The sequence below is a fragment of the Scleropages formosus genome, chromosome 10 (genome assembly GCF_900964775.1).
Source record: "Scleropages formosus chromosome 10, fSclFor1.1, whole genome shotgun sequence".
In the NCBI taxonomy this organism is placed as follows: Eukaryota; Metazoa; Chordata; class Actinopteri; order Osteoglossiformes; family Osteoglossidae; genus Scleropages; species Scleropages formosus.
The window spans coordinates 28,965,109-28,983,047 of NC_041815.1; the positions used below are offsets into that span (position 1 = coordinate 28,965,109).

Below are 17,939 nucleotides of genomic sequence, written 5' to 3' on the forward strand. Positions count from 1 at the left end.
GGGTTTTCCCTGGGCTGCCCACCTGCTGACTGTCTTCCATCACTCTTTAGTCCTACAGGCACCCAACACCACGAGTTGGGTCAAAACTATCTGTGCGGACACCCCAAACAGAGTCAGCGTGCACCTTAGCAACCGGAGTTGTCGCCTGAGCTGAAGGACCTTGGTTCCAATCCTGGCTCATGCTGCTCTACTCTTCGATCGAGATGCTTACCCTGAATTGATACAGTAAGAATGCAGTAAGAATGCACTATTGTATAAAAGGCTAAATCCCTGTAATGCTGATTATCCAAGATTGTGTTGGACAAAGGAGATGGATAAGTAAATCATTACAAGTATTTATTCACACTGAGTATGTGAAAACACACAATCGCTTTTATTAATTTCTCAGAATTTTTGTCAACCACTGTGGTCAAAATGAAAAATGGTAATTTTTAGGTGATGCGCGACCTTTGAACCACCGAGGAAAGCCGTCCTGCCCCCTTCCTTAATAAGAATAGTGAACTGACCGAGCAGATTACTGGTGTTTTCCTCTGGCGGTGATCTGGTGAGAGTGCGATCATTTGGACCCTTGGACCACGTGACTCTCATGTGTTTGGCGTCATAAGATGGACAACGAACATCAAGGGTGAGCTAAATTTTTTTCAGGTCAGGTCAGAACTTGTAGCAGCTGTGTTGTCCTATACACAGCTGGAGAACACAACTGCTTGAGAGTTCTCTTCTGAGAACCTGTGAGAAGCTGCTGTTCTGGGGATGATCTCCATGTCCCTACCGTCCCTACCTTCTCCACCTTCTTTATGCCCCCGAAGAAAGGCTTTTTCCGTTTATCTTTCTCCATTTATGCAATTTTCTATGAAGAGCATGTTCTTTTTCAAGAGATAAGTTTTTTCATTCCCACAGGCCAGACCAACCCTATTACTCGAGGTGGGAGACGCTGGCTTGAGTCAGCGCACCGTTGCACTATTGTCCTTGTCAATATTCTGTCATCGCTGGCAGAGGGGACTCTGCTGCCTGTTGTCTTGCCGGTGAGGAAATCTCTCGAACAGAGCGGTGCGGGGCGCTGTTTGCGAGCGACTTTCACCCACTCCTGACTGATGTAGCTCCAACGGCGGACCTCCAGCTGGTCCTGCCCACGCAGCGGTAGCTGTGCGGGGGCGGTGGGGGAAGGGCAGGGATTCGGAATGTGATTCGTTAGCGTCACGTGCCGTTGTGGGCGCCGCTCCGTTGCTTTGGTTGCGATGGCCGGGCCACGTCGGAGCTACGGAGTGGCGCAGCATTTGCTACGGAGCCATGCCCGAGAAACCTGCACTTCTGCGGGCGCGGTGGCAGTGGGTGGCGGTGGGGGTGGGGGTGGGGGTGTGGGTGAGACTCCTCTGCCATCTGCTGCCAGCTCATCTCACTGTGAGACTAATTACAGGGCTTTTGCACATAGTCGGGCGGACGCGACCCCACGCACCTCATCCTGAGTCCTCCTGCTTACCCGATACCTCTGTTTATTTGCACCGACCCATCATGCTTTGCTCTTCGGTGCCAAAAACTGAGAACCAGCCGTGAGCCAGCATGGTGACGCTGCCTTTCGAGTTTTAATTGCTGCTCCGCCGAGCAGACCTCCTGTTATGTTTTCATGTCCTTAATTTCCTTTTAGATCGACAGAGGGAGGTCAGCTGTAATGGTGATGGAGAGCAGAGGGGTTACAGGTCTTGCCAGGAATGGCTTTTAGCTGTTTGGATGGTGAGACCTTGGCCTCGTGGAACGTAGAACTGACTGAATTCCGTGTCCTCCCCGCAGAAGTGGAAGCCTGTTTGCCGCGGTGGGGGGTCTGAGACTTTCTCGTGGAGGTCCGAGCTTCCATGGCAATAATGTGTGTGGTTCATTCACAGATCTCCTGTCACAGATGGTCATCAGTTGCCCTACCCCCTCTGCAAGTTGCTAAGAATTAGAGGAGGTTCCCAGAGAGCTGCCCACTACTGTCCCCACACCGCAATGGGCGGGGAAGCCCATCTCCAGCAACCTAAGGAGGTGCCAGCTACCCAATGGAAGCCGAGATTCATTTTATACTCAACCGTTTTTTTCTCATCAAGTTCTACAGACCTTCTGAGGTCTTTGCTTTCTCCTCTCGTGAAGGGCACTTGGTGTTTTTTGAGAAACAGTTGTTGTCTTTCAACTTTTTCCCTAACTCTTCACCCATCATCCCCTTGCAAACGTCGGCAGTACCATCATCATCACAATTCTGTTCGCATTCCAGACCCCATCTCAGCAACAGTATTAGAATTGATTAGGATTTAATTCCACAGCTTCACTTCTTAATTAGTTCTTGCCTCCAAAGTGCTGAATATTTAGCAGTCAGGTTGCACATAATGAATTGATTGCACTTGTTTTGTTTATGTGGAATTATTTTAGTGCAGAAGTTCAGCCCGGGCGGCCCACCCCTCAGGCAAATGTTTTTCTCCTCTCTTAATGTCCAGAATCCATTAGTAAACTAGGCGCTGATCGTTTGTTTACACTTCCTGGCTTTCTGGGGTCCGCCTCTGAAACCTCTCTCATCTTCCAAATACACTGCATTGCTTCAGTGTCTGGAGCGACAGAATTCTGACTCCAGTAACAGCTGCTAAAATAGTCCCACAGCTGTTATCATATTCAATGTATGTTTGTATTTGTGACAACTGCAGGAAGCTATGTCGCTCTGGATATTGACTGAAGTCTTGTCGTCCAGAGAATTAATTGCTTCGGCCTTTCAAGCCTCGCTGTGATTCGAGTAAAACAAGGTTTTTGTCTGCAAAATCGAATATGCCTCGGAGGCCGACGTCTCAGGGCTCAGCCGCTCCCGGTGAAAGTAATGGGAAATGGTTTTGTCTGAAAGCATGATTAGGGGGTTTCGGGAGGAGCTAATGGTCGCATCCTTGTTGACACGAATTCTGCGAAGAAAAGCAGTCAATTCCACATCTAAAATATTGACCCTGTATTGACCCTGCCAGACCTCCTTATTCTCAACTTGCAGATCTGAAGGCATTACTTCAGTCTTTTCCTCAATGAACTTGGATCCTGTTGCACTGATCTTTAATCCCATTTAACCTCTTTAAAAATAAAAAGCCTCATGCACACTGCTGAGCGACAGAAAATAGAAGAGTACAAAGCCAGCAGGGCTTTGAAATGCTGAGAAAGCCCGTACATAATAGCTGAAATTGGGAAAATGCGGTGCAATACATAAGGACAAAATCTGTGGCATTATACCATGCCATAGCTGGTAGGGAAGGGGTGATTAAGGGCAGACCCGAACCCTGCTGAGAGGATGGGAAAAATGGTGTTCGGTACATGGACTCTGACTCATTCATTGTCCTTCCTCGTCGTCCTTCTTCACTGTCTGCATTTAGGTGTGGTGATCTGTCCAGTGTGCTCATGTTTGAAAAAATGTCATATATGTTATTATGAAAAAGGATGCCTCACTGTTGCATTCTAGGGGGAGAAAACCGAGGAATGAAATGGATATTCTTTAACCGGTGCATTGCATAAACCATAGGGAATGCGTATTAATTGAAAGATTCCGCATGAACATATCCTGACTACAACGCGAGCAACATAAAGCCGTCACCTTGCGGAACCTGGGTCAAAATCCCTGCTACCTTTGCAATAATATTGATCAAGGTTCATACCCTGACCTGATATGGTAAAAGTTACCCATTGGTATTCAGAAAAATTAATATATAACATCATCAACAACACACACTTTCAGAACCACTTGTCCCATACGGGGTCACGGGGAACCGGAGCCTACCCGGTAACACAGGGCGTAAGGCCGGAGGGGGAAGGGGACACACCCAGGACGGGACGCCAGTCCGTCGCAAGGCACCCCAAGCGGGACTCGAACCCCAGACTCACCAGAGAACAGGACTGTGGTCCAACCCACTGCGCCACCGCACCCCTTCAACAACAATAAGTAATAATTAAAAACAGTAATTATGTTTTTACCAGGCTTCTACTGGCTTATGTTTTTATGGGGACAGCTAGTAGAGTAGTGGTTTGTGCTACTACTTTTGGATCCAAAGGTTATAGGCTCGATCCCTACCTCTGGCTGTAGTGCCCTTGAGCAAGGTACTTACCCTAAATTGCTCCAGTAAAAATTACCCAGCAGTATAAATGGGTAAATAAGTGTCAGCTTGTAATAATTGTAATTTTATCATTGTAAGTTGCTTTAGAGAAAAGCATCAGCTAAATGAATAAATGTAAGTAAGAATTAGAAAGATGGATCATTTTCATTTGGCCTTGAGATCTGTTGTAGAGAGACGAGTCAGCAGGTTTTTATTTTGGCTGGTGGAAATGGCCGCAAATAACCTTCCCTCACCTGTAAAGTGTTCAGAGGGTCTGTGTGTGCACAACCCGGTATGGAAACGGTTTCCATGTTGCTGTGACTAAAAGCTAAATATAAAATATATTGTGTGAAGTGGTGGGAGACCTCAGCTGTAATTAAGTTTAACTCAAAGCGTCAGAACATCAAGTTATTAAGAAGACAGACAGCTGTATATGTGGCAGCAGCAGGCAGTATTTGGCATAGTGGTTAAAGCCATTACTCTGCAGTTGAAGGACACTGGTTGAAATCCCCAGTCTTGGTTCAGTACCATTGATCAAAGTACTTACTTTGAATTGATACGGTAAAAATTACCTTGCTGTGTAAATCTATAAATGATTTTAAGTATTGTACAAACGTAACATTATAAGTTGCTTTGGAGAAAGATAAATAATTGTCAATAAAATCAAATAATGTTAGAATATGAACAGACTCAGTTTAGACTGTTGGCAGTGTTTGTCCAAAACCCCAAAGCAGCTACAAGATAACTGAACATTTTGATTTTAATTAACAGCGACAGTGAGGAAGCATCTGTCTACAGCTCTCTATCTCTCTCTCTCTCTCACACACACACACACACACACACACACACACACACACACACACACACACAACTGTGTTTCTCAAAGAAAGAACCTACAGATTTATCAAAGTTTCCCCAAAGAAAATAGGTGACCTGGATTTTATGCAAATTGTCGGGAGTCCCTTTGTGACTCCTGAGAGAACAGGGAGGACGCCGCGGTGTTCAAAATCTGTGCTGAACACAAACACATCATTAAGCTTGTGTGCGCCAGTATGTGAATTTGACAGATACGGGTTGTTTTCGAAGCCCGGCGGCCACCTGGGCAAAATCTGACCCAGCAGCTCAGTCAATAATCGCGCGGGGAAACAACCGCTTGATTTTTATTTTGTACAGGCTGGCAAGGCAAAGCACAAAAGGACGCGTTAGGTTATTTCTGCCCCTCTTTTTTGGTCAGCGGGTGGTTGATTTAAATCACAGGCCTCCCCAGGATCCACTCGGTAACCTGCTTGATTCTGTGCCTCTTTGCAGGCAACTACGGCGAGAGCGGCATGGAGGCCTTCAAGGACATGGCAGCCAAGGAGGGCATCTGCATCGCGCACTCGGACAAGATCTACAGCAATGCCGGCGAGCACAACTTTGACCGGCTCCTGCACAAGCTCCGCGGCCACCTGCCCAAGGCACGTGTGGTCGCGTGCTTCTGCGAGGGCATGACCGTGAGGGGCATCCTGATGGCCATGCGGCGGCAGAACCTGGTGGGCGAGTTCCTGCTGGTTGGGAGGTCAGTGAAAACAAACACACACCCCGAAACAGGCACGCGCTGTCTCGCTGATACAGACGCACACACTCGTGCACAATGCAGATTGTTTTTCCCAACGTTTGCCGCCGTCTGGATGTCAGCGGTGTCTGTTGCTCTTGCCTGAGGCCGATTCTCTCTCTCTGTACCTCGCTTCTCTGCAGGGGAATCGCTTTCCCTGCCGTGTTGTCATTGTGAACAACTGGGAGGGATTCGGGAGGGGTTTGGGAGGGGCTGCGGGGGGCTGATGGTGACTGCGGATTTCTGGCTTGGGTGGAGTCCGTCTGCTCCTCTGCGACCTTCTCGTTCCAAAAACGCTGCCGATATTGGAGACGTTGATCAGGCAAAATGAAAGGATGGGAATGTATTTGCAGGAACCACTGCACACAATATTCGGTTGCAAACAGTGCAATAGCTGTACAAACTGATGTGATTATTGATTTGATGTTTGGAGATTGTGGAAGTTGGGGCTTTATCTGTTGCATCATTTTTAACAGTTAAAAATATGAATACAAATGCTTTGTTCGTCCCCAGTGTCTGCGCCAAGGATGTTCATCAAGGAGATGGGGGTCATCTATGTATGCATTCACCTTCATCATAACCATCCTCATGATCACCATGACCGCCCTCTCCAGCTTCGCCATCCTCATCATCATTGCCCGTTGCGACAAGCCGAGGCGTGCGGACTGTCACTTTCCCACCTGTGTCTGGGCCGTGACCCTCACATGCTCCGTATGCCTCAGAGACTAGTGGAATAACCAGGTGTTTCAAAGGTAATGGCCTTTTAAGCATTTTATTTGTCGGTGCACCCGTTCGCTTTCAAAGACACTTGGTGATGCTTTTTAAAGTGTGGTGATGATCCATATCCTTCATAAACTGTAGGATGAAGATAACTAGAATGGCTCAGTGTCCACATTTTCTAATATGACTGTACTGATACATGGAGACACAGAGGCATTAAACACCTCGCTGTATGAAAAAATATAACTAATCATTAATCTTCCCATTGAGCTACATGTACATTTGACTGAAATGACATGCGGGCTACTTTTAGCCTCCTTTAATTTGGGGGGGCGGAATCTACCAGTTTCTTTTCCAGTGGAGGAATGGGAAAAAAAAAAAAAACTTTTTATTCAAGCTCTTGCCCTGCAATCATGTCTCTCTTGAGCAAAACCCTGTGCCGCTTCTTCCAGGCTCTGCGACGGTAACAAAGCCCCGGCGCTGAATTGGAGGACAGCTGCTGGATGTTAGCTCTCTAAAGAGGTGTTGACGTATGGGAATAAATTACCGGGTGCTTGTCTCTGGGAAACCGGGCCGAATTTGGATCTCACTCAGCCAGGAGGACTGGCAGCTGCTAATAAAAGGGATCTGATGTGATAGGTTAAAAAAACGCGATGCTGCCACCGTTTGTCATCCCAATGGGGGTTGGCGGATAGATTCATTTTCTTTATGGCCTTGCTCTCGGAGACTAAGCTCACGTTTGCCTGATCTCAGGATACAACAGGTTCGCCGAGATAAAGGGAGATCTCTAACTTGACACGATTTGAACCATTAATTTTGTACCTCGTTCATTAGATTCACTCCATAAAGGAGAGGGCTGCTGAAATATGACATTTTGCACACCATTTATTCTGTGTTGCCTGGTGTTCTTGTGACGTGCAAATGAAGATGCTATAATTTCTGCCTCTTGGATGTGTCCCGTAGACCCAGTTCCACCGATACCTAATTAGATTAATGGGAAATTACGGCCAAACTGTCGGGAGAACTGTCTCGCAGGGACCGAGATCAGCTGGCCTCTAACTTACCCCGAAATCTGAGCTACAATCATCTCTGCACGCTCTCAACTGATGCTTGTTGACATGTTGTTCAATTTGCAATTATCTTCTGATTAAAATGCCATTTTGGGAGTTCATTGTGACAGCTCTCACTCGATATTGCTCACATTGAGCCTTGCAAAGGACAAAGTATGAATTCTGAATTGATACATATTCATGTTACGCAGATCAACCAGGCTTGCTGTGAAAGCGCAGGCAGATTAAACATGTAGTTTCATCGTAATTATTGTTGATACTTGTTGTTATCATTTATCTATAACACTTTTCTCCAAAGTGACTTAGAACGTGAGGTTTGTACGCTAAGCCGGGCTATTTATAATTATTTATCCTGTTTATACTGCTGTTTAATTTTTAGTGTGTCAGTTCAGGGTAACTACCTCGACCCGGGTTACTAAAGCAGTAGGGATTCAAACCCAGGACTTTCAGATTGGAAGGCAACTGCTCTAACCACTACAGTACCCTTACTATATGCAGGATGCCTTCATTCGGGATCTTTCAGTTAGCACGCATTCCCTATGGGTTACTGTAATGCACCGGTTGGAGAAAACCTGGTGCTGGAGTTTGCCATTTCTTAGGAAGAATGTTATATTATTGAAATGAAATGCAGTAAATCTTACTGTATGTAATGAGCATTTCATGCAGTCTCTCTGGAGTGGACGATCGAGGGATCAGCTTCATTTGCTTGAACTAGCTGAACTGGCGAAAACTCGCACTTTCCTCCACAATCATCGACAACGATGAATCAAAAGTGCCGATTTTCAGAAGACGAATTTCCTCTCCCTCTTATGCAGTTACAATGAGCAGTGTCTTCACTGGGGCGATAAGGGCGTATTAATGTCTTTGTAACCTATCGCTCCTGCGTTTTTGAGACACAGCCTTTCTCATTTCCTGTAGTCTGGACTTCCAGCGAAGACGCGTTGGAAAAGCGAATAGGCAGCGTGAACCGTCTGGTAGCGCGCACACACTGCTGAGCTTATTAGGCTGAAGGCATGACCATACGCTGTTGAATGGTACTGTATACAGCACAGCAGGTGGTGTGGTGATTAGAGCCAGAACTTTCCAGCCCAGGGACCTGCATGTAAATCCCACCTCTTGCTGTCGTACTCTTGGTCAAGGTACTTACCCCGAAATGATACAGTAAAAATTATCCATGTGTACAAATGGGTAAATCGCTGCATATAGCTTAGAGTACAAACCGAACATAATCGGCTGCTTTAGACAAAGGTGTGAGATAAATAATACTTAATACTGTCACAGATGTTATGAGAAGAAATACGTGGAAATGAGTACCGGTAGCTCCCGAATCTTTCCGTTTGTTGGGCCGCAGAATCAATGCTGGTCTCTGCCTGCCGAACCTCACGCGCGTCCTGTTCCTGGGCAGATGCTGTTTCTGTCCTTATTCGGACTGTTCGGTGTGCACAGCTGCCTTTTCATTTGGTTACAACCATTTTATTTTAGCAGGCTGCATACGGCGCACAGAAATCAACTTGTTTCAGTACAGCCAGTCATTCTGGACGCCTGCCACATTTTCGCAAGCAAGCCAGTCGAGCCCATTCTGTTATCGCGGATAAGGACATGAGCAGCCTGGATGTTTGCTAGCCAGTGATTTTTTTTTTTTTTTTTTTTGGTCATGTATAGGGAGCTTGCCAGCGGTCACACAATGGAATGGACACCTATTGTTTTGTTTCAGCTGAGCTGAAATGACTTAATGAACATCTTATTTGTCTAGTGGGTTTGGGTCACTTCTAATGGACGCTTCGGTATCACGATATGCAGCTGCGTCTGTGTGTCTGGGCTTCTCCTGCTGCGGTCGCACCGATTAAATGGCTTGTGCTGCAAATACGTCCCTTGTCCGTGACCGTAAAGGTCAGCCTGAAAGCGAGCCGGGGCCGATGTGGTGCGAGACGGGAGATAGCGGTTCAGAACGCCCACCTGGCCGCCAGCCCTGGCCCCCCGCTTTCCGCCATGCCTCGGCTCTTGGCGACCGCAGGAATCTGGAACGGGAGGTTGTTGTAATTGAGAGGGTGAGTGTGGAACCCCGCGGTATCGATCAGACCCAGCTGGGTGCCCGTGGCTAGAAAAAGGACCTCTAATGAATAGGAACGCTGGTAATGGACTCCGTCAGAGGGCTAAAAGAGAAAGAGCCCCATTCTTTGTTGAGCGGAAAACATATTTGGGAGCCCATGTTTGTAACTGTACCTTTGATCTGTGGTTTTTCCAATCAGTCCCTTTGGATGTCAGTTATGTTATTTTTACCGTCTCGTCTATAATTTGAATGCGTTGGCAAAATTTTACGTTTGCCTTGCGCTTTTATTATGTATCGTATGTTTTTTTCTTTTTTTCTTTTGGAGAATCTCCACCGTGGTAATGGTGCGGTGTTGGAAAGATGCAGATTTGATTGAACAGGCGAGGAGACAATGGGGTGCAGCTGTCTCGATTCATCACGGTGGATGGAAAATGAACAAGTGCACACGGCGCCTCGCATTTCTCCATTTCGTTTCCTGTAATTCCGTTTAGGGGTTTTGTTTGAACGTGTTGCAAAGTACAGCGCGTAGCGCACCGCCGGGGAGGCAGCTGCAGGAGGTTCTGCCGAGGATCACGCTCTCCAGTTTGTGTATATCGTGGATGTGTGGATGCGGCTACGCCGGAATTTAAATCGTATCGACAAATATTTGCTTCCTTCTGCAGCGTCTCATTGTCTCTCATTTGCCCTGTTGGCATGATTGTTGATTTCTGACAATGTGAAATATGATTTTTTTTTTGTGTGCTTGTGCTCGTGAGACCAGCAGAGGTAAGTCCACGGTAGTGGGCTTTCGAATGCAAGGTGTCGTGGGGGGGGAGCTTTTTTTGGCGCTGGCGTCTCGGAGCAAAGTGCAGAAATCGACACAGCGAGCGCAGGGGCCTCGAGTGGCGCCGCCCACGGAATCTTGAGCCAATTTGTAGATGGTTACCATGGAAACGTGCAGTGCTACATTCCACACGATTAGCCACAATTAATGTTACTGTAATTTGACTGTAGTTTCTGTAAAAGAGAAACAAGGGAACTGTTTCCTTTTCCCCAGAGTGTTAACTGCTGATATTAAAATAAAAGCTAGAGCATGAGTCCACCTGTAATGGGAAATCACTTCCTACGTGAAAGCAAGACCACGTAGGAGATGGCAGGTGGCGCAGAGATTGGAGCGCTCGCCTTGCAATGGAAGGACCGGGGTTTGAATTTCTGCTTCTGCTGTAGAACCCTTGATGAAGGTCCTTACCTATGCAGTGATACAGTAAAATTACCCTGCTTCATAAATGGCTAAATCAGTGTAAGTCACTCTAGAGAGAAGTGTCAGCTAAATAAATGAATGTATATGTATTATGGAGGTTAGTGCAGAAACGTTACACTGTCAGTCACTGTGGAGAGAGGTGTAGGACGATGCAAAGCGAGTAATGAATTGTTGCGATGTTCCGCAGTACGTCGTTAGTCCGTTGTTCAGTGCTTTGACCGTTTTTATGAAGACCGACTTCACTGATGTCAGGGGGGCCTCTTGTCCAGTTCCCCTGGCTGGTTGGGAGGAGATCAGGTCCGGCTGCACCTCCCCGCGGCGCTACGCTGCGCTCCAAAGGGAGCTGTCAAAGAGCCCTGTTCCTCGGAGCCTCCGCGCAGCAGCCTGTGAGGAGAATAACAAAGCGATCGAGGCAGAAGGAGAGGGAGGCAAGAAGGAAAAGACACATCGAAGACAAAGGCGGAATGAGCAGAGTGGGTGTTCACTGGTGTTCGCTGCTGTTAATGAAATGCACATAAAGTGAATTAAGCGTGAGGGAGAATGCAGAGAGATTTACAGGGAAATTGGAGATGGAATGTGTAACACAGAGAGCTGCACGGGCGCTTCGCAGAGGCGTTGTCTCGCTCACAGCCGCCCCGCCGCCTTCTTCGTTCAGGCCGGATGCTCAAACTACTCATGTGAAACACTGCGGATCACAGCGGCGCTGAGGGGGACCAGACGTTTGGCGTCCCATCCCACACGCCTCTGTTGACCGCTCGGCCGCTCTAGATTGTCTTCCTCCTTCGTCTGACAGGCCGGGCGGTGATGAGTCAGTCACCTCCGGCTCTGTGAAGACGACTCTCGCAGCAGAAACTCTGATTGCAGTTGCAGAGCCTGGCTCCGGGGGGGCGTTTCCACTCATATGGGCTGGCATCCGGGGCATTGGGCTTAAATTCGGTGTCTGCATCAGGAAAATTCAGGAACAGATGTTTGCTGGAAAAAAGTGTGTTAAAATTGTCCCATCATCAGCGAGAACTCCCAGGGATGCTTGAAGAGCACCGATTGTCCTGATAGCGAAAGCTCCCATGATCAATAAAAGTCATCAACGCACATGTTCATTGACTGCGGGAGGCTTTGTCTTTGAGGGAAACTTGACATTTACAGCACTGTGTGTGTGTGTGTGTGTGTGTGTGTGTGTGTGTGTGTGTGTGTGTGTGTGTGTGTGTGTGTGTGTGTCACTTATTCACAGACCATGCTCCTTAAGATGGTTATTTTTATTACTGCATGGTTATTTTTCCGATGCTGCTTTACACAGCTTACAGATTTACACTTTTTAGTTATTTATGACACTTCCCTCCAACGGAAATTAGTGTTGACATACTTAGAGTAATTTACCCATTTATACAGCAGAGTTGTTTTTACTCCATCAATTTAGGGTAAGTACCTTGATCACAGGCACTACAGCAGGAAGTGGGATTAGAACCTGTGTCCTTGGAGCGCAGGGAGGCAGTTGTATTTAAGCACTATGCCATCTGTTAAAAAAACACGACATTTTAGTTTATTATATATACCGTCCGAACCGCTCGCCCCATATGGGGCACGGAGCCTAACCAGGCACACAGGGTGTAAGGGACACACCCAAGACGGGATGCCAGTCCGTCGCAAGGCACCCCAAGCGGGACTCGAACCCGGTCCAACCCACTGCACCACACACACACACACACACACTTTCGGAACCGCTTGTCCCATACGGGGTCGCGGGGAACCGGAGCCTACCCGGCAACACAGGGCGTAAGGCCGGAGGGGGAGGGGACACACCCAGGACGGGACGCCAGTCCGTCGCAAGGCACCCCAAGTGGGACTCGAACCACAGACCCACTGGAGAGCAGGACCTGGTCCAACCCACTGTGCCACCGCACCCCCCTCATACAAATACACTTCTTTATAATTAATTTATACACACACACACACATTTTCAGAACCGCTTGTCCCTTACGGGGTCACGGGGAACCGGAGCCTACCCGGCAACACAGGGCGTAAGGCCGGAGAGGGAAGGGGACACACCCAGGACGGGACGCCAGTCCGTCACAAGGCACCCCAAGCGGGACTTGAACCCCAGACCCACCGGAGAGTAGGACTGCGGTCCAACCCACTGCGCCACCGCACCCCCTCTAATTAATTTATAATTAATTTCATTTCAAAGGTGCAATGAAAGGACACACTCCTTGCGACGATCTCCAGGCTATAAAGAGTCACTGAGGTTTTATTAACTGGAACAGCCTAACCTTAACCCTAATTTAGAACTTGGCCCTTTAGGTCACTTGATGGTGATGCACAGCGTTTGACACGGTGCTCCGCGTTCAGCCCACTGTGGCCCACGCAGTGACGACAGTCTCCACGCGAGCGGGAGGTGGCAGGTGCATCGGGGCGTCAACGAATTTGGTCACACGAGCGTTGGCTGACCTGCTTCTTCGCGAGGTCCACTTCGGCTTTGACCGCATGTTACTGCCATAGACCGTCGTCTCGAACGCCTGGGTTGGCAGCGCTGTTCAGATCCTCTTACTCAAGTAAAAAAGAACAGAGGGTCAGGGGATCGAATGCCGAATTCCACCTGGACGCATGCAGGTTGGATGCGGCTGCCAACCGCAGCAACGGTCATAACACACTAAATGGGTCTTATTCCCGTGACTCTTGGTCAGCAGCTCTGAGCCCCTGAGATCAATACCATCTTTCTTCACAAAGGACATAAACTTCATGGTTATAGTTTTCCGAACATCCAGCTCGGGCCTAAATCCAAAGTGAAGCCCAGAAGCCCATTTCCTCCGCAAGAGCACAAGTATTGTTTTCCAAAGGTCTCCACTCTGCGTAACTTTAAGTGTGTTTTTTTAATTTTTTTTTTTAAATCCAAAAGCCCATTCACCGTGCTAATCCTCGAGAAACATTTCAAATAAAGTAATTACTGTAATTACGGCCTGAATTCTGCGTGGACCTTAACAAGGAAATTGGATTCATTCTTGCTAATGGTGTATTTTTACTACTCTGAAGTGGAGGCGATGGAGCCGTCGGGGCTCCGGTGGGAAGACGCCCCTGCGGAAGCCGATGGTCGACAGGGCTGCGGTCCTCCTAATTGAGTCCCGATCTTCCGAACGTATCCCCTTCCGCGCTAATTAAATAACGGGGAGACTAAAAGACGCCTTTTTGCTTTTCTTCGAGTTTCCCCACGGTGGGTCAAACTTGTCCCGGTGCCGTCTCTCTCGATATAGGTGTCCGCCGAACCTCCGGCGAGAGAGGGCATCATCGGTTTATTGATTTATGTGTCCATCTCCGCAGAAGGAAATGCCACCCGAGGTCTGGTGTAGCTCCACGCTCTCGAAGGCTGGCTTTCTCATTTGTAATGTTTTTCATTTTGAATTTTAACAGTTCTTAATGAAAGTGTGGAACAGCGTTGACCAAGATGTAAGATGTAGTTAAAACCGAGGGTAATTGAGGCGAATTTAAAAATGAAAGCAGCAATGATTGCTATGTGGAGAGAAGGCTCTTTGCAGTTTGTGACATTTGGCCTGTAATGTTATTTACATATTTACGGAAAAATGTCATTTTTATTAAATATCAGTGTTATAAAAATAGATTTTCTGCTGTCCTCACTTCAACACTGAATTAGACCATAATCCGTGGAAATGATAAACGCAGCTTTAAATCTGAGCTCTGACCGTGGCGGCCCTCTCGCTCGAGTCACGATCGAGACGTTTTACTTCGCTTTCGTTCGTTCATCTCACTCTTCTCCAAGGTGACTGACAATGTGACGTTTGCACGCTGAGCTCCTTACACTGATTTACCCACGTATACAGCCGGGTCATTTTTGCTGCATCGGTTTAGGGAAGTACCTCGAAAAAGGGCACCGCAGCAGGAGCTGGGATTCGAACCCAGGTCTTTCACACGTAATGTGGCAGCTCCAGTTAGAATGGTACATCATGCACAACATCCACAAATGGTTAAGATGGCGAGTGCGTGTCCCCGGGGGAATGTCCTTCATCTCTTAATCGTCCTGATGTGAAAAGCCCAGAGAATTAGGTAGGATCCGCGGCGCAAAGTGGGACTCGCCACGTTGCCGTGACTGCGGGACAATCCAGCCCTCCGTCGTCCCCGATTCTCGGCAGCGGGGCTTCCAGCCTCGACGGGAGCGAGTCGCCGTGTTTGGAGAGGCCCCATGGGGGGGGCAGCATCGTGGCAGGGCTTTGGCGCTTTGTGCAAATTTGACTCCAACACATCTAGCTAAATGTGCGGATCATTTGCAGGTAGCGTGTTCTCAGCGTGTCGCCTATGTCATGCACCGAATTTCCAGTCGCTCCGCTGCGTTTCTTATTTGTTCCGCGAGCTCCGCTGCTGTTGTCTCACTGCTGCAGCCTTAATTCTCATTAAGCGCCTTCCCGCCCTTTATTGCCCCCGATCCCATAATGGCAGATTGCAGCGTTCGGATCATCGGCGGTGTAAGCTGTATGGATGAACACGTGGGCTCAGAGGCGAGGAGCGGCACGATGGGCTCCGGGCACAGATCAAACCCAGGCCGCAGATCTCCGCACCGGTCTTCGCTGTCGCTCGCCGCTGCCTCGCCAGCCTCTACCGACGGTTGCCCCGGCAACGAACCAGTCATCTCATCCCGATCCGCGAGCGTTTGTAAAAATAAAAAAGGAGAAGGCGCCGAAGAACGCTCCTGTTACCGTACAGTACACTCAGTCTGAAGGCTGGGGTGTAACTTCCTCGGTCCGTGGGGCGTCGTGTCATTTTGGCTCGCCACCTTCGACTGGCGGTAACGGTGAGGTCACCGCCAGCGCCCCCCATTAGTTACCGCTAAATGTGCTCCTTCATGCAAATGACTGTTGTTAGCAGAAGAAACGAGCTGTGACTGACGTCGGCTCCACTTAGCGTAATTATCGTCTCCCCGCGATGCCGAATGTAGCCCTCGAAAGACCGCAGAGGCGAATCGGGGACTTTGACACCGGGGCCAATTACAGTACAAGGCCCCATCTAATGAGAGACGTTTTTAAAAGCATCCCACTCAGAGCCTCGCTGCGTTCCTTGTCCTCGCCTCTGACGGCTCCCAAGCACGAGCCGCGGTCGGAGGAAAACAAATTCGGTGGATTAATGAATTAGGATTCCGCCGGTGTCCCCCGAGAAGCGGTAGCCTGCGCGAACGCAACGCTCATTTGCGCTTCTTAATTAGAGTGCTCCCGGGATTTGGCCCGTCTCCGGAGAGTCGACGACGTCTTGTTGCTGAGACGGGAAGCGATGGCTGGTTTTTTTTTCCTCGTTACACATAACCCGAATCTTGGTTGTGATTCCTTTATTAAGAAATCGGCGGGGAGATCTGCTGTAGGTTCCCAGCTGAATTCCTCTGGTGATTTAACCCTTCGACGGAGCGCCGCCCATTAAGAAAATGCATCAGATTTACTCTATGCATCTGCTGGCGTTGCAGTGGCGTGGGGGATCCGTGGGGGTGGGTGGGAGGCTGTGAGTGGGTGGGAGGCTGTGAGTGGGTGGGGGAATGCCCTGTTTTCCAAGCATCGGAACAAGTTGTTTTCTTCGCCATGTTGTTTCAGTACTGATCTATCTATCTATCTATCTATCTATCTATCTATCTATCTATCTATCTAGCTGTCTGCCTGTCTGTCTGCCTTGTTGGCCACACTCGACAGAAACCAGGGGGCGCTGTTTGTGTGGAGAACACTGCTCACCTGGAGGGCTGTTCGACTCTTCCTCCGTGCTCAGGCGATGACCGGCGATGACCGGCGCCTGGCTGAATGAGCTCACTACTCGATCCTGCCGTTGGCGCCCAAACTATTTATCTTCCTCGCCTTTGTTTTGAGGTCTATTACAGCGCCGCTCCTCCATTCTGCTCTTTCGCACATGACGCGTCACACCTTCGAGCCAGAATTGGACACACAGTATTGTATCGGTGTCTCACGGAAACCCGGGCTGAAAACGTGGGCCATCTGTCTGTGTGCGATGCAAATAATCTGCCACAGTGGGGGTGGGCGGATGAGGGGGAGACTTACCGCTGAGTGTTTGGGGGGAATGCGGGGCAGATTGGAGGGAAATGAAGTCTACATGGTTTACATGTTCTCATCTGAAGGGACATGTGTCCTCTCCGGGGGAAGCTGCCATGTTTGTCGCAGAGGCAGAATTGATTTTGGTGGGGAAGCTCGATGGGGAGCTCGCACCCAGAGATGTCGTGCAGCCCACTGAACCGGGCGTGTAGACCTGAAACCAGGAGTTCTGCTGGCCCTGTGTGGGACGGAACCTCTTCAGGATGAGGGACGTTCATGCAGTGATCCTGTGGTTGGTTCAGGACATCTCGGCCAGTCCAGTATATGGTTAAGGATGTACTGGAGCAAACTAGGGCAAGGGAGAGAACATGTTGGGTAATCCAGGGAAAGGGTGAAGACATCAGCCTAACTAGTGGATCAGCGAGGACGTGTCAACCGATCAAGTGGATCATTGAAGATGGTGTCAGTCAATCCAACTAGGAGGTGAGGACGGGTCAGGCAAACGAGTGGACTGCTGATGATGTGCCAACCAGTCCAGCGTTCACTGGAGCACATGTGAGCCAATCCATCAGATGGTCGATGATGGGCAAGTAGTACAGAAGATAGTCGAGGATGTATCAACCAATAGGGTGGAAGGTTGATGATGTGCCAGCCAATCGGATACACGGTTGATGAATTGTCAGCCAATTGAGCAGACTTTTGATGATGTTTCAACCAGTACAGTGTGAGTTTTGATAATATGCCAGCCAATCCAATGACTGATTGATGATGTGCTAGGTAATCTAACGGATGTTTGATGATGTGCCACCCAGTCCGTCAGATGTTAGATGATGTGCCGACCAATCCAGTGACTGCTTGACGATATACCAGCCAATCAAGCGGTGGCTTGATGACATGCTAGACAGTACAGTGGCGGCCCAGCCAATCCAGTGACTGCTTGATGACGTGCCAGTCAATCTAACGGACGTTCGATGATGTGCCAGCCAATCCGGTAGATATTTGATGACATGCCAGCCAATCCAGCGGGAGTTTGACTACATGCCAGCCAGTCCAGGGAACCGGTCTCCTCACCAAACTGTCTAGACAGAACATTCTTGTACCTTCCAGAAACACCGATAACGGTGCTCTACCGGGACATTCGATACCCAGAGCTCCTCCAA

At 48.7% G+C, this 17,939-nt stretch overlaps 1 protein-coding gene across 1 annotated transcript in view; it reads left to right on the forward strand.

Annotated features, from left to right (window-relative positions):
• grm5b (glutamate receptor, metabotropic 5b) overlaps positions 1-17,939 on the forward strand; it is a 73,018-nt gene that overhangs the window by 16,882 nt on the left and 38,197 nt on the right. The window contains exon 3 of the mRNA XM_029255643.1: positions 5,391-5,640. Within this exon, the coding sequence (XP_029111476.1) occupies positions 5,391-5,640 (250 nt within the window). The remainder of the gene's footprint in view (positions 1-5,390; positions 5,641-17,939) is intronic.